The 14,627-nt window shown below is 45.5% G+C and overlaps 1 protein-coding gene across 1 annotated transcript in view; it reads right to left on the minus strand.

Moving 5' to 3' along the window:
- Positions 1-14,627, minus strand: part of Fgf2 (fibroblast growth factor 2) — a 53,302-nt gene that overhangs the window by 3,006 nt on the left and 35,669 nt on the right. The window contains exon 2 of the mRNA XM_032898486.1: positions 8,255-8,358. Within this exon, the coding sequence (XP_032754377.1) occupies positions 8,255-8,358 (104 nt within the window). The remainder of the gene's footprint in view (positions 1-8,254; positions 8,359-14,627) is intronic.

Consider the following 14,627-nt stretch of genomic DNA (forward strand, 5'->3'; position numbering starts at 1 on the left):
AAACTCTGCCCTGTAAGAGTGATCTCCTACACATCCTTCCTACAGCACATCATCCCCTAGGTGTGAACTTCTGCATGGTGACTTCCTTGTGGTGGCCCATCCCTTAACAGTGAACTCCTGCTCATTGAGGAGAGGAAAGACTAACTTCAGAGTGGAGACACCCAATGATGAAGTCTGTACTTCTGTGGTTATCCTCTCAATAACTTTCAGAACTCTGTCTAGCCACAAGAAAAACACCAGGCAATCCCAAACCAGTGGATCCTAAAGATGTCCAGCTGTCAAAGTAAAGAAAAATAAGGAGAGTCTAAGGAATGGTCCCTGTGTAGAGGAAACTACAGAGACAGGATGACCAAAGCCGGCCCTGAATAGGATCTTCAGAGGAAAATCAAAGTGTTGTAAGTCACTATGGACTTTAGCTACTAGTATGGCAGTGTGACAGGTAGCCAGCCACCTAGTGGAGAAACGTAGCAGACTGTCTAACTTTCCTGCAAACTTAAAACTGTTGTAAGGTACATTATATTCTTAAGAAAGCTTTACCCTGATGTGCTCATTATATAGTATATACTGACAGCAGACATGCACTATCCATTCTAAATACATTAAGCTACACGATAAAAATAAAATATAAGTCATACAAAAAGCCAGACCTGCAAGTGTTACCAGAAAAGAACCCTTTCATCTGGAGGGATGACACAATGAATAAAATGATTGCTATGCAAGTATGAGGACAAATTTGAGGTGCTGTGCCCAGAACCCACATAAATGCCAGGTGGGAGTGGTGGTCACCTGTAAACCCAGTACACGGAAGGCAGACAGGATCCCCAGTAGCTGAAATCACTCCAGATTCCGCAAGAAACCTTGTGTCTTAGTTATTATTTCTGTTGCTGTGGTAAAACACCTTGACCAAAAGGCACTTTGGGAGGGAAGGATTTATTTTAGCTTACAGTTTCACATCACAGTACATCACTGAGGGGAGTCAGGAGAGGACGCAGAGGCAGAGAACATGGAGAGGTGCCTCTTCCTTGCTCCACATGGCTTGCTCACTCTGCTTTCTTAGAGGACCAAGGACCACCAGCCCTAGTGTAACACTACCCACAGTAAGCAGGGCCCTCCCACAGGGATCAAAAATCAATACACCATAAGCTTGCCCACAGGTGGCAGCATTTTCTCAGTTAAGGTTCTCTCTTCCTAAATGACTCTAGTTTGTGTCAAGTTGACCTAAAACTACTGCCTGGACACTATGCTTTGTTACATAAGGTGGACAAAGATTGAAGAAGATACCCAATGTTAACTCATCCCTCCTCATGCAGGTGCACCTGCTTGCATGCACCTCCCCCACAAATACACCACCACCTCCACCATACACACATGTGCAGAAAGTAATTTCTTCAGGGGCTGAGTAGCCTCTAGTTATCTAATAAAAGCATATCCTTGATTTTAAGCATGTTTGAGTGATTTGTATCTCCACTATCCAGAGATACAGGTTATTTGTGTGTATGTATATATCTATATATATATATATATCTATATATATATATCTATATATATCTATATCTATCTCCCCCTTTATTTCGTGTCCTTCTTAGAATGCATCATCTTTTAAGAGTAAACTGCTTTCCCAGCACAAGACTGACACACAATCAAACCAGTCAGCATTCTAGGCAGAAAGTGGGAGGGGCTTGCCAGTCTCCACTCCTAACTGAAGGTTGATGGCTTTTAGAGGAGAGAATTAGTTTTCCTAAAGGATGTGGCCCCTGATAGTCAAGTTCATTCCCCAGTGTGACCCCCACACCCGGGAGTACATGGGCAGCACTACTTGAACTCAGTGGACTTTTTAAAAATAGACTATAAAGTGGTGGGTGGGGGTTGTAGAAAGGTGGAGATGACTATTAGAGGAGGTAGGGCAGAAATGGGGGTGAAAATGATCAAAATATATTGTAAGAAATCCTCATAATTAATAAAGCTAGTATATCAAGAGCTGCTACATGGTGACATCCTTCCTATAAGTCCCATGTAGAAATTTTGATTTATTATATCTGTTGTGATATCCATGCTTGCCACATAGTAAGAGATCAATAAATTTCTACTAAATTAATAAGCAAATAAAATACTGCAGCTAGCTTAAAATAAAGCTACACTCAGGTTGCAGAATCAGAATAAGAGAGAACTGAGGCCAGGAAAACTTGGCTTTGAACTGAAATATAGACTTTGGCCTAACTGACTGCATATAGACCCTCTGAGGAAACTGAGAGGATGGCCCTTTCCAATAGTCCAGTGGCCCTGGCCTGACATCCATGATGGCTTCCAGCCAGCCTGGATCCTGGGCTCCAGCTTTGCCTCAATCCCTAGCTAATGTGCAGGACATCTAAGTTCTGTACCTTCTCTAGGCCTCACTGAACCAGATGGTCTCTGCACAGTAAGAAACATCTGTGACACAGCAGGATGCCCTGAGGCTTCCCAGCACCCCTCCCGCTTTCACACTGGCTCTGGTCCTCCGCTCAGTTTCGGGTTTGAACCTTATGGCCATTTCCCCATGCTCTGTTTTCTGAGCTGTTTACCCGTTTACAGTACTTTGATTCTTACAGTTTTGGCTTATGAAGGAGTTTGCTCAATAGAAATCTCAGAATGCATTTGCTCACACCACTTCTGAGAATTAAAGACAGATGTGAGGTAAGTATCCATGTTGAGCGTTTTAGAACTAAATAAAAACCACAAATGGGAAAAATTTAAGAGCCAACGTGGTCTCAATCTTATAAAAAGGCTGCAGAGAATTGTTGGGAATGGTTTCCAAGAGCAGTAATTCTCTCTTGGCCTACTCTGCATTCAATCCAGTCTAGCATTTTATCTCTTTACAAAGATGCAGCTTTTCCTTTAGCTCAAATTAGGTCAGTGTAGACTGCAAAACTGAGCCCTAATCACTGAGCCCTAAAACAATACTTCCCTTCTTTTCTACACTGTAGAGATCCATGTCACCGCTAAGAGCACTCAAATCAGAAATTGTTTTGTGTGTGAAATATGCTTTGGATTAATTAAAACAGCCCCTCAGCATTCACTACACAGACCAACAAAAGCACCTTTTGACTCTTATTTCAATCCTGTCCACGGAAACACAATCTGTAGCCTCAGATAGGGAACCACAGGCAACCCCCCTCAGAGGGGCTCATCAATACTTCCCCCCACAAGTCCTACCATCAAAGTTATTTGGTATTGAAACCAGGATCTACATTTAAACTCACTAGATGCAATTTTGTTTAAAATGGACAATTTTGTATGAATTCTGTGGAACCATTGTTCTTAATATTTGTTCTGGGTTTCTGTAACTTAGAGCAACAAAAACACCTCCTTGTGAGAAACTCTTTGTCATACACCAAAGAGTCACAGTTCCAGGCTCCAAACACAGGCCTTTGCAGAGCTACAGCACTGTTTGGACACTTGGATTCTCTAGCTTTGAAAAGCAGAAAGTCTTTTTAGAACATGTTTTCGAGGACTGGATAGATGCTGGAGGAGTGTTTGCCATTCAAGCACGAGAAACTGAACCTGAGTTCCAGACTCGAATGCCTGGCATTGCTGGGCATGGGGGGACCTGTCTCTAATCACAGCACTTAGGAGACAGAGGCAGGTAGATTTCTGTGAGCTGGAGGCCATACTGGTTTTTATAGTAATGCCAGGATGCCAGGGCTTATATAGTAATACCCTATCTTTAAAACAAACAAACAGAAACATACGTTATCATGTGCTTGCAATGAAGAGGGGGGGAAACAGGAGATCCCTGGGGCTTGCTGGCCAGTCAGCCAGCCTAGCCTAACCAGCAAGAGATCTTGGGCAAAGCCAAACCAAACAAAAAAACATCAAGGCACACCACCCAGAGAGCATACACGGGCCGGTCCAACCCTCACCCCCACCCCATCCTGCACATATGTAGCAGAGGACTGCCTTGTTTGACCTCAGTGGGAGAAGATGCACCTAATCCTTTAGAGACTTGATGCCCCAGGAAGGGAGATTCCTTTGGTGTGGGGTTGCACTCTCTCAGAGGTGAAGGGGATACAGTGTAAAGAACTCTGCGAGGGGGAAACCAAGAGGAGAGGCAACATTCAGGATGTAAATAAATAAAATAATTTAATTTTAAACAAACAAGGCACACAACTGCCTATGACATCAGTTCCAGGAGATCTTCCACCCTCTGCTGGCCTCCACAGGAACTCCACACATGTGGTACTCATACAAACAAGCAGTGACACAGTGAAAATAAATGAAAAGAAATTTGAAAAAGAAAGCACAGTGTATACACACACACACACACACACACACACATACACACACACAGCTTGAAATCATGAGCAATCCTCAACTTGAACACTTTTAGACCACTGTGGTTACACCAGTGTTACACCAGTCCTTTCTCATATCTTCAAACAACAGTAAAGCCAGTACAGCTCTCTGAGGTACTGCTGTCCCGAAGAGGATGAGTATGTTAGAGAACCACTACAGTAATCATAGAGCTGGTGTTAGGTCTCAAAGAAATTCAAGATAAATAACTAACTGAGGTGCCCAGTAACTTATCAAAGTGAACCCAGGCCACCCGGCTCCCTGAGCATCGCAAGTACCTATTATAGAGTCTGGATTCCTCTCAGCACTTCACACATGCACACGTGCATGCATGTAAGCGCGCGCGCGTGCACACACACACACACACACACACACACACACACACACACTGCCACACCGTCCCCCTACTCTAAATCTTTCTAGCCGCTGAGCTTCACTGCCTTCCCTCCAGCTCCTTTTTCCTATATAACCCAGCCATCTTGGCCTTGTGTTCTCTTTGTCCACTTGCCTCCTGGCCTCTTGGCTCCCTTCTTGGTCTCTTGGTCCTTCCCTTGGTTTTCCTTCTCTCTTGGTCCTCTGTTCCTGGCTCATCTGTCCTCTCTCCCTCTCCTCCTCCCTCTCCTCTCATGACCCAGTCTACTCTGCTGGCCATGCTCAGCCTGGACTCTCCCAGATACCTCTGGCTGAACTCTCACATCTACAATAAAAACCCTCTCCCCAACTATCTTCCTAGGAGTGATCATATCTCATTGTCATTCAGTGTGTAGCATTTATAGCAATCCAGTGTTGCCATCGCACACAGGGTGACGTGGGGCCAGCACGGGCTTACAAACAGCCTCTCCAGACACGAGGCATATTCACATCCCAAATGATGGCTTCTGATCGGGACACTGGAGTTACTCCAGAAGTTACTAGTGTTGACAGCTGAGCATTGGCAGATCTGACTCAGAGAGAAAGGCTACTGAGCTAGGCCATCAGCACCCCTCCTGCTATGAGGTATAGCACTAACTTCTTCATCAGAAGACTGACAGTCCAGACTGCCCAGCTGAGAAGAGGGACTTGCTGAGAGAGCATGGCAGCCAGTCATACTGGATGCTGAGGCCAGAGATTAGTTTGTGACTTGGCAGCAGGATTGGGCCCTCTGATGGGGGTGGAACACAAACCAGCTGTCACCACAGCCTATCTGGCTTGTGCCCTCCTCAGAAGAGCCTGATAAATCTCGAGTTTTCCATGTGTGTGTAGCCATTGGGTTTGTCCATGCTGAGGGTCTGTGATAAATCTCTAAAATTTACTAAACTGACTCCCACTCTATCAACTTGGTGGTATTTGGTTGCTTCATGAGGAGAGTTAGCATGCACTAAAGAGAGCGAAATCCAGTAAGACTTAGTAGAGCCAGATGGCTTTCATCCTCCAACAGTGGCTTCCTTGCTGAGGAAGGGAACAGAAACCCTACTACTTAGTACATTATGAAGCTTCACACCTATTCACCAAGCGAGGTCGGAATTCCCCATGAAGACCTGGACAGCCCCATTTTCACCTCTGCCATCTTTAATTTACTTCCTCTTGTTTGTAACCAAGTCACCACAGAGGTGGTGGTGGATGGGTGGGCAGCTTCTATCTCTGGAGCTCTTGGAAACTGTGGTGATTTTTAACCATTTCAGATGAACCCACCATCCAACCTATGTTCTTGAGACAAATTCCTTTCGTGACTGTCATATGGACTCACTGTGATCCACTCTCACCCTAGTAAGGCGTTCATTGACTACGATTGAAGTGGAAAGGATAGAATCTCAAGGCTACAGGGCTAGTGGGGTCCACAGCCAGTTATGACCAAAACAAGACCAGTGCACTTGAACACAGCCCTGCAAATGCTGCTTGTTTTCTGTTGGGGTCCAGACAGTCTGCAGTTCCTTTCCCAGGTACAAACCCTGATGAGATCTTGTCTGTGACTGTGGAAAACTGCAGATAAACCCTAGGAGGAGTGTCCTATATAAGGTCCCAAGGGCAGGGGAGTACAGAAGGAAGATTTTAAAGGACACTGCTCAAGCTCTGCCTGCAGCGGTCTCTCTAGCAGCTCCTACACAGTACATACACAGCAGTGGGAAGGATGGAGTGTTCATTCTTAAAGTGAACGCAAAGTCTTGTGCCTCTGTCTACCATCACCCTCCTTCCCACGTCCCTGTGATGCCCAGGCTCGTAGTGGCCACAACAGTGTTTCCTCTTCAACTCTAGTTAGTGTCACTGACACTCCAGGCTCCCCAAAGCCACTCTACACTGCTGCCAGAGCGCTTTCAGCTGGAGGCAAACCCTGCTGGCTTTGGACCTCTCCAGCCTCACGGTGAGCATGGTTGGCAGGATGTAAGACCTGAAAACAAGCTTGTTTGCCTTCCCAGCCTTCTCTCCACCCTTTCATTGTGTTCTGTCCTTTGCGGGTCACATTCCAGCTGGGGTGAGTTGCTCATAGTTTTTGAGATGTGCCAAGTAGCCTCTTGTATCCACAGTTTCAGGTCTACCCCTGCCCGGGGTCCTTTTCACCAACACTGTACTTACAAGTCACCTCCATGAGTCCTACACAAGCTCGTCACTTTCTTCCCTAAATTACTCCTTACATCATCATAATACTTCCAACCTTCTCCTGTGTTGCTCTGCATGAATGTGAAACACCAGTAGAACTCAACAAAGTGCCCACACACTACACTAATACACCTTTGCCTTCCTGCACAGTGCACCCATTAGGGGCAGAGAACACGTGACACTAGGCTCTTTAAGGCCGCTGTCTAGCACATCTGGCATCCTGTATACACTATGATCATGGGCTACTCTTGAAGAGGGTCTTGAAATGATTTTAGCTACCAAATGACAATTATGAGCCCCGTTCATAATTGACTGATGAGTTCACCTTGACTGATTGACAGCAATCTGTCATTAACTAAAGACAGCAATCCGCGACACTGCACTCACTGATGACAGTATCTCTGTCACATGATGGATCTGAATATTGATGATCAGAAAAATCTCTCTCCAAAATCTAAATGCCTTCATTCAGAAAAAAAGAAATGAACAGCTTGTACAGCTGACAACACTGGAAGCACTCAAAGCTGTGGTGTTATCTACCAGGGACGCTAGAGAGGCTAGGCAGAGCTGAGGGTATGGCTCAGGGGAGAACACTGGCCTGTTAGCCCAATGCTCTGGACGCCGTTCTCAAAACCGTACAATCAGACCTTTACACATGTCCTACCCACTCCGGGAGGAGGCAGGAGTGTGCCCTGTGTCCTGTGACTTTAGTTCACAGTACCATTCTCTACTGTGTGTCCAAGAGACTATCCCTCTGGTTCTAATAAGGAAGGAGACACTGGCAGGGAGCTTCCATTCATAGGAAGAATACTAGCCTGGAGCTAGAGCCCGGACTAGCTATGATAAACATGATACACAGTACCCTCAAATCCTTCCCAAGCTGTGTTAAGATGGGGCCAGCGTACCTGTGATACGCACGAGGGACCATCTCAGAATGATCTGCCGAAGAGCACATGGCCACCAGGGGGTGGAGCCAGCATCTGAGCTTGGGCTGGAAGCCCACTTTCTCAACTAATATTCTAGAGGATGAGTCAAAACCAATAACCAAGTTTTATGTGTGCTTTTATATGACCTTTAAACAACCGTAAGGGAGACTTTTTCAACTGTTTTGCAGAGAGAAGCACAGTGATTTGGAGCCATGTGACTGCAGAATGCCTGGACTTCATCTTACATGCACTGTGTCTTCCTCCCTGCGTGAGTCTTAAAGTCTATGAAATGCAGGGAACGCTACTACCTAGGGAAATACAGAGATAAAATGATGCACATGAAACCCAAACAAAGACTCAATACCAGTGCTAGAAAATAACTGCACAGAGCAAATGACAGAAAGCCCCTCACAGAAAGCACTACTCACTGAAGCCAGCAGCCGTCCATCTTCCTTCATAGCCAGGTACCGGTTCGCACACACTCCCTTGATGGACACAACTCCTCTCTCTTCTGCTTGGAGTTGTAGTTTGACTGTAAGTAACATAGAAAAATTATGGCACCAGGAATCAAAGCAGCCCCACAATTCACAGATCACATACACACAAACATACATATGCATCGAGAGAGAGAGAGAGAGAGAGAGAGAGAGAGAGAGAGAGAGAGAGAGAGAGAGAGAGAAGACAATGAGAAAAGACAGGACACAGGCAAAGGAGGCCACATGGGCATCAAAAAGGATTAGAAGGCTACGTTTCCCAGCTTTGATTCTGTCTTCCTGTGCTGGCCATGTGAACAGAAATGCAGCTGCTGATGAACGGGAAGACTCTAAGCAAAGCCCCATGGGCTCTGAATGGCCTTTCTAATCATCTGCTGAGCTTGGGACTGGGAAAGCGTTTGAATGGCTTCGTTTGTTTGTTTGTTTGTTTGTTTGTTTTTGTTTTTGTTTTTTCGGAGCTGAGGACCAAACCCAGGGCCTTGCGCTTGCGAGGCAAGCGCTCTACCACTGAGCTAAATCCCCAACCCCTTGAATGGCTTCTTAAACTAACTGTGTGCCAGGTTTTATTTGTGAGTTATTTAGAACAGAGTGTATATTTTTTTAAAGAAATAAACGTATTTCCAAGACTACATGGAAAGGAGGATGCCTATAAAATGTCTGTGCAGTGCAACTGCCTAAACAATTTTGAAGTCTTGTTTGGCCATTTTTTCACAAATAAAGGGCAGTATAACCCAGTGCTGTCTTGGGAACTTCCTCCCTGACTTCCACATATCTTATTTCTACTCATCTTTCCTTTTCCCAATGTATTCGAGGGACTTTCTGCCTAGCTATTCTTTTTTTTTTTTTTCTTTTTTTCAGAGCTGGGGACAGAACCCAGGGCCTTGCGCTTGCGAGGCAAGCGCTCTACCACTGAGCTAAATCCCCAACCCCCTGCCTAGCTATTCTTATTTTTATAAATTTCTTATCAAACCCCAACATGCTGACACATGACTCATTCATGCAGTATGACTTACCACACTGCATTAATATCAAGTAGGTTTCCAGAAAACAAATCACATGTTACCTGATTGTGGTAATTAGATTTGGATACAAACATCACCTTATTAATTGGGAGTAAAATGAAGTTCAACATTTCCATCTTGCTACTGGGAGGCAAAATTTCCTTGCTAGGACAACCTCTCCCAGAATGTATTCTGGCTAACAAATGCTACCTAAAAACAAATGCCGAGGTCAAGTAAAATTTGTGAATTCTTAACAAAGCCCAAAGCATGACAAAATACTAGATAGAAGCAGCATAAAGGAAGAAAGCTTTATTTTCGTTCAAGGTTTCAGGGGATCTAATTCCCTGTGCCAGGGAGGCCACACTAGGCAGTTCAGTGGGAGTGGTCAGTGGGACAGCAAACCCTCCATCTTAGTAAATCAGCAAGTAGATGGGACCAGAAACAGGGACAGGCCATCACCTCTAGTGACCCAGCCCTAACAGGAGTCCCAAACAGCACTCGGTTGTAGACAATATGGTCAAACATGCAAGCCCATGAGGGCCACTTCAAACAGAGAATACTACCAAACTTTACTGCCAAACTCCTCACAACTTTGCCCAGCAAAACCTATGATGTAAGTCATTATAACAGGGCTGGGTACAGAGTGTTCATCAAATGTGTTTGGTCCCAGGAAAAAAAGGAAGTCATCAGTCCTCCAGTACAAACAGCCCAGGGGTCCCTCCACCTGGACACTGCTCAGAGGAGTAAAAACCTGATGACAGTTCAAAATGGAGAAACCAGTGAAGTGTGATTGTAAGATAAAGTAACTTCCCCACTGTTTACAAGTAGCTGGGGAGACAGCCCCCGGCAGCTTCTGAAAGACTCTGAAATAATTCTCAAAACCGCTAAACAGGACAGTGTTGTGGTGATCGTATCACACGGTTTTTCCCATCAGGAAATCACTATATGCATAAAATGAGATCTGATATGTGAGATTAGCTTTAAAATACTCTGGCAGTACAAGTATCTTGATGGTGTACGTAGAATACGTCAAATATGATTGATGTGTTCCAAACCTATGAGAAACATGGTATCTCATGATCCCACTCTATATTAGATATATTTGGTAATTTCATACTAAGGAATGAATAGGCATGTCATTTCCTGCTCTCTCTGTGCAAATCGCCACTGGCTCCAGAGAGCATTGGGCTCAGCTAGGCTTACAGTTACTGGGCCAAACTCCTCTACCAGATTGAAAATATAATACAGAATTAAGAGAATACAACCCAAACACAAGATCTAAACAAATGTAGGCAGAAAATCTCACTGGGCAAAGCAAAGGAGCTAGATTCTAGTAATGATTATGTGCCAGTGACCAGTTCAGATCTGAAGTACTCTAGAATCGGTGACCTGTGAAGGTCCAGGCCTCTCTAGCTTGGGCCATGGGCAGGGCTGCACAGCCTGTCACCAGCCTCCCTTTTGCTCCTCTCAATAATCAATCCCTCAGCTCCAGCTCACTGCTTACTCCTAATGTGTATTTCCAGCCCCAACAGTGACTGTGGCGTCAATGTGTGGGAAATGTGCTGGCCTCAGGGTACATGTCATCATTCAGGACTACTCACTCAGGTTGCTTTACAGACCTCCCAGGTAGCCTGTGCCTGAATGCCAGTAAACAGTGGATACTAGTTGTAGAAGCTTAGATGACTCCGTGGTTACGAGCACTAACTGCTCTTCCAGAGGTCCTGAGTTCAATTCCCAGCAACCACATGGTGACTCACAAAGCATCTGCAATGGAATCTGATGCCCTCTTCTGGCAGTCTGAAGACAGCTACAGTGTACTCACATAAATAAATAAACCTTAGAAAAGAAAGAAAGAAAAAAAGAAAGAAAGAAAGAAAGAAAGAAAGAAGGAAGGAAGGAAGGAAGGAAGGAAGGAAGGAAAGGAAAGGAAGGAAAGAAAGAAAGAAAGAAAGAAAGAAAGAAAGAAAGAAAGAAAGAAAGAAAGAAAGAAAGCAAGCAAGCAGAGTTGGATATATCACAAAGGTACTGATTTTCTTTGAAGACGCTCACAGCTGAGCTGAACTCAAACAAATATGCTAATTGCATGCACAGGTGATGCCTTCACAGAAGCTGGCGTCTGGCCATGTTCAGCTCTTTCACTCTAAGGCAATTTCTGTCCTTGTCTTTGATGGTGAGCTGTGTTTCTTGGATGGAGAAGAGAGATGGACCCTGTTTGCTAATCGAATCTGTTAGTCTCTGCCTTTTAATGGGGGATTGAGACCATTGAAGTGTGTACTGATTCCTGTTACTTTGCTGTTACAGTGTTACAGAGCAGGCCACTGGAACACATCACAGCCCAGACCAAGGCAAGAAGTTCAACCAGCAATGATCAGCACAGTCCCCAAGGGCAAGAGGTCAGGCATCTACACAGGGAGTGAATGACAGTCTACAGTACTTGTAACAAAAACAAACTGACACAGAGAATTAACAGCAAGCTTGAACTTTCAGATCAGGTAGACATCACACACCGTATCTTCATATCTGTTAGCCCCACAATCATTCACAGGATGTGTAAAACACTAACCACACCAGCATGGCATGCCATCCTTGCTGATGGGCCCAGTGGACTTGCACAGCCCAGATACATTGATTCTTCCCAGGGAGGTTTTTTTCATTCAAACCAACATGGTATTCAGTGACACTGATGGCTGAGGAGGTGCCGTCAGTAAAAGGACTTCATCTAACACGAGTTCCATCTCCAGAACCCACATATAAAGCTGGACGTGGTGCAGTTTCCTTTGTAAGCCCAGTACTGGGATCTAGCGACAAGCAGCTCCCTGGCCGGCCATTCTGCTTCCCTTGGTGAGATCCAAGCCAGCGAGAGACTGTCCCCAAACGATGAGAAAACGACCTCCAGCAGAAAAGACTATATTGTAAATTGGCTCCTAGAGTCAGAGGATTGGGTCAGTTGAGGCCCAGTGTGATTTTCTGTTGCTATCATAAAACACTGACCCAAACAACACAGGTGTGGTGGTGTAATAGGAATGACCCAGTAGGCTTACAGGACTGAGTGGTTGGTTGCCAGGGAGTGGCACTGTTAGGAGGTGTGGCCTTGGTGGAGTAGGTGTGTCCTTGGGCTTTGGGGTTTCGGAAGCTCACGCCAGGCCCAGTGTCTTAGACGTAGACCGCTCAGCTGCAGCGCTCCTGTAGCACCATGTTTGCCTGTGCGCCACCATGCTTCCCGCCATGGCGACAATGGACTAAACCTCTGTAAGCCAGCCCCAGTTAAATACCTTCTCTTATGAGGGTTGCCATGGCCTTGGAATCTCTTCCCAGCAATAGCACAGTGACTGATTCATTAGAGAAGGGAAGGCTTACTTCGGCTTACATCTTATGGTCTATCCTGTAGGGAAGCCACGCAGAAGCCATTAAAAAATGCTCTACAGATTTGCCCATAGGCTACTCTAATGGATACAAGTCCTCACCTGAAATTCCCTCTCCCCAGATCACTGTAGTTTATATTAAGTTGACAAAAACTGACCGGCACAGTTGGCTCTGTTGCTTTGAGCCTGTGTGGGAAGCAGATGTTGTAGAGAAGCAGGATGGAGTGGCGCTATTCACCTCATGCCAGCGGAAGGCTGAGAGATAGCAAGAAAGGGCAAGTGGGAAGATAAATGTGACCAACCTTCTGTGACTGGGTCCCCCTCACCTGTTGCCTAGCAGTCCATTCTGCCATGGATTCATTCACTGGTGAAGCTACAGACTTTTAAGATCCAGTCACCTTCCCTGGAGCCCATGAGCTGACAACCAAGCCTCTGATATATAAGCTGACAGGGATTGGGACTGGGGTTTTATATTTGAACAATGATGTAAATAGGAGACATTCACAGCACACATCAGAAGACAGATGTAACCTAGCCTGAGAGACCAGAGGTTTCCTGGGAACAGGGAAAGCTGAGTGGAGAAGGAGTTAGCAGTAATCGAGAAAAGAGACAACAAGAGAGCATCTTATATAACATCCATAGAAGAAAGGACAAAGCAGGTGGGGTACGGTCCAGCAGTCAGGTGTGCCGTGTAAGTGTATGTGTGCTGGGACTATGGATGCTCTGGATTCTGTGTGGGAAGTGTGGTGGTATGACATGAGATCAGAGAGAGACAGAGACAGACAGACAGACACACAGACACGGGGGGGAGGGAGGAAAGGAGAGGGAGGGAGGGAGACAGACACATATACACAAACACACACACATACAGGAGAGAGAGGGAGAGAGAGAGAGAGAGAGAGAGAGAGAGAGAGAGAGAGAGAGAGAGAGAGAGAGAGAGAGATTGATTTCTGTCTTGGAAGCTGGAAAAGGCTAAGGACTAAGTTGATTGAAGAAGGCTAGAAGATGTTCCCAATTGACAAAGCAATACACAAATCCAAATAGTCAAGTTCCAGAGGATCATCAGTTCTAGAAATGTGCATCACAAACAAGACATGCCGTAAGTGGAGATGTTTAACAGTGGCTTCCTGGGGAGCACGGGCTGTACCTAAAGCAGACAGGGAGCGTGGGAGAGTGACACCTCCCTGGAGAAGACAGAGCAGACACTGATCAAAAGGAATGGGCAGAATCCACAATGCTGTAATGTGTGTGGAAGAAACAGCAAGCTGAACCTGTGGGAGAGAAGCCGTTCAGTCCATCTGGGGCAAGAGAACAGTTCACGCGCAAGCACACACACACACACACACACACACACACACACACACACTCACTCTCACACACACACACACACTCTTACACTCACACACACACTTACATGCATATACTCACATGCATACACTCACACTCACACACACACATGCATATACTCACACATATACACACATATACACATACACTCACATGCATACACTCACACACACACACCATATACATACATATCACAAGTATACCATATATATATACACTTCATACATCATACATACACACCACACATATACTCAATACCACAATACACAGACATCATACATACACATACTAAGCCCATGCATACAGATTCAGAAACGAAGAGAACACTGTGACTGTTTGCAGGTGGAACCATTTTCACGGTAAAAATCAAGAGGCTCAGTACAACCCGGTGGTCTGGCCTGGATCCTAGCGCAGAGCAGATGGAACCGGTGGAGAACGTGGTGAGGTCCGTGGAAGGCTGTGGTTTAGCTCACTGCGCCGTATCCCTGTCTTTAGTTTTGAAAAAGCGAATCACTCCATAAGCAATCAGTCTTGGGAAAGGATGAGCAAAGGGCACAGAGCAACCGTGACACCACGTGACTCTCCATAATCTAAAAT

This window comes from Rattus rattus, chromosome 3, assembly GCF_011064425.1.
Source record: "Rattus rattus isolate New Zealand chromosome 3, Rrattus_CSIRO_v1, whole genome shotgun sequence".
Classification (NCBI taxonomy): domain Eukaryota; kingdom Metazoa; phylum Chordata; class Mammalia; order Rodentia; family Muridae; genus Rattus; species Rattus rattus.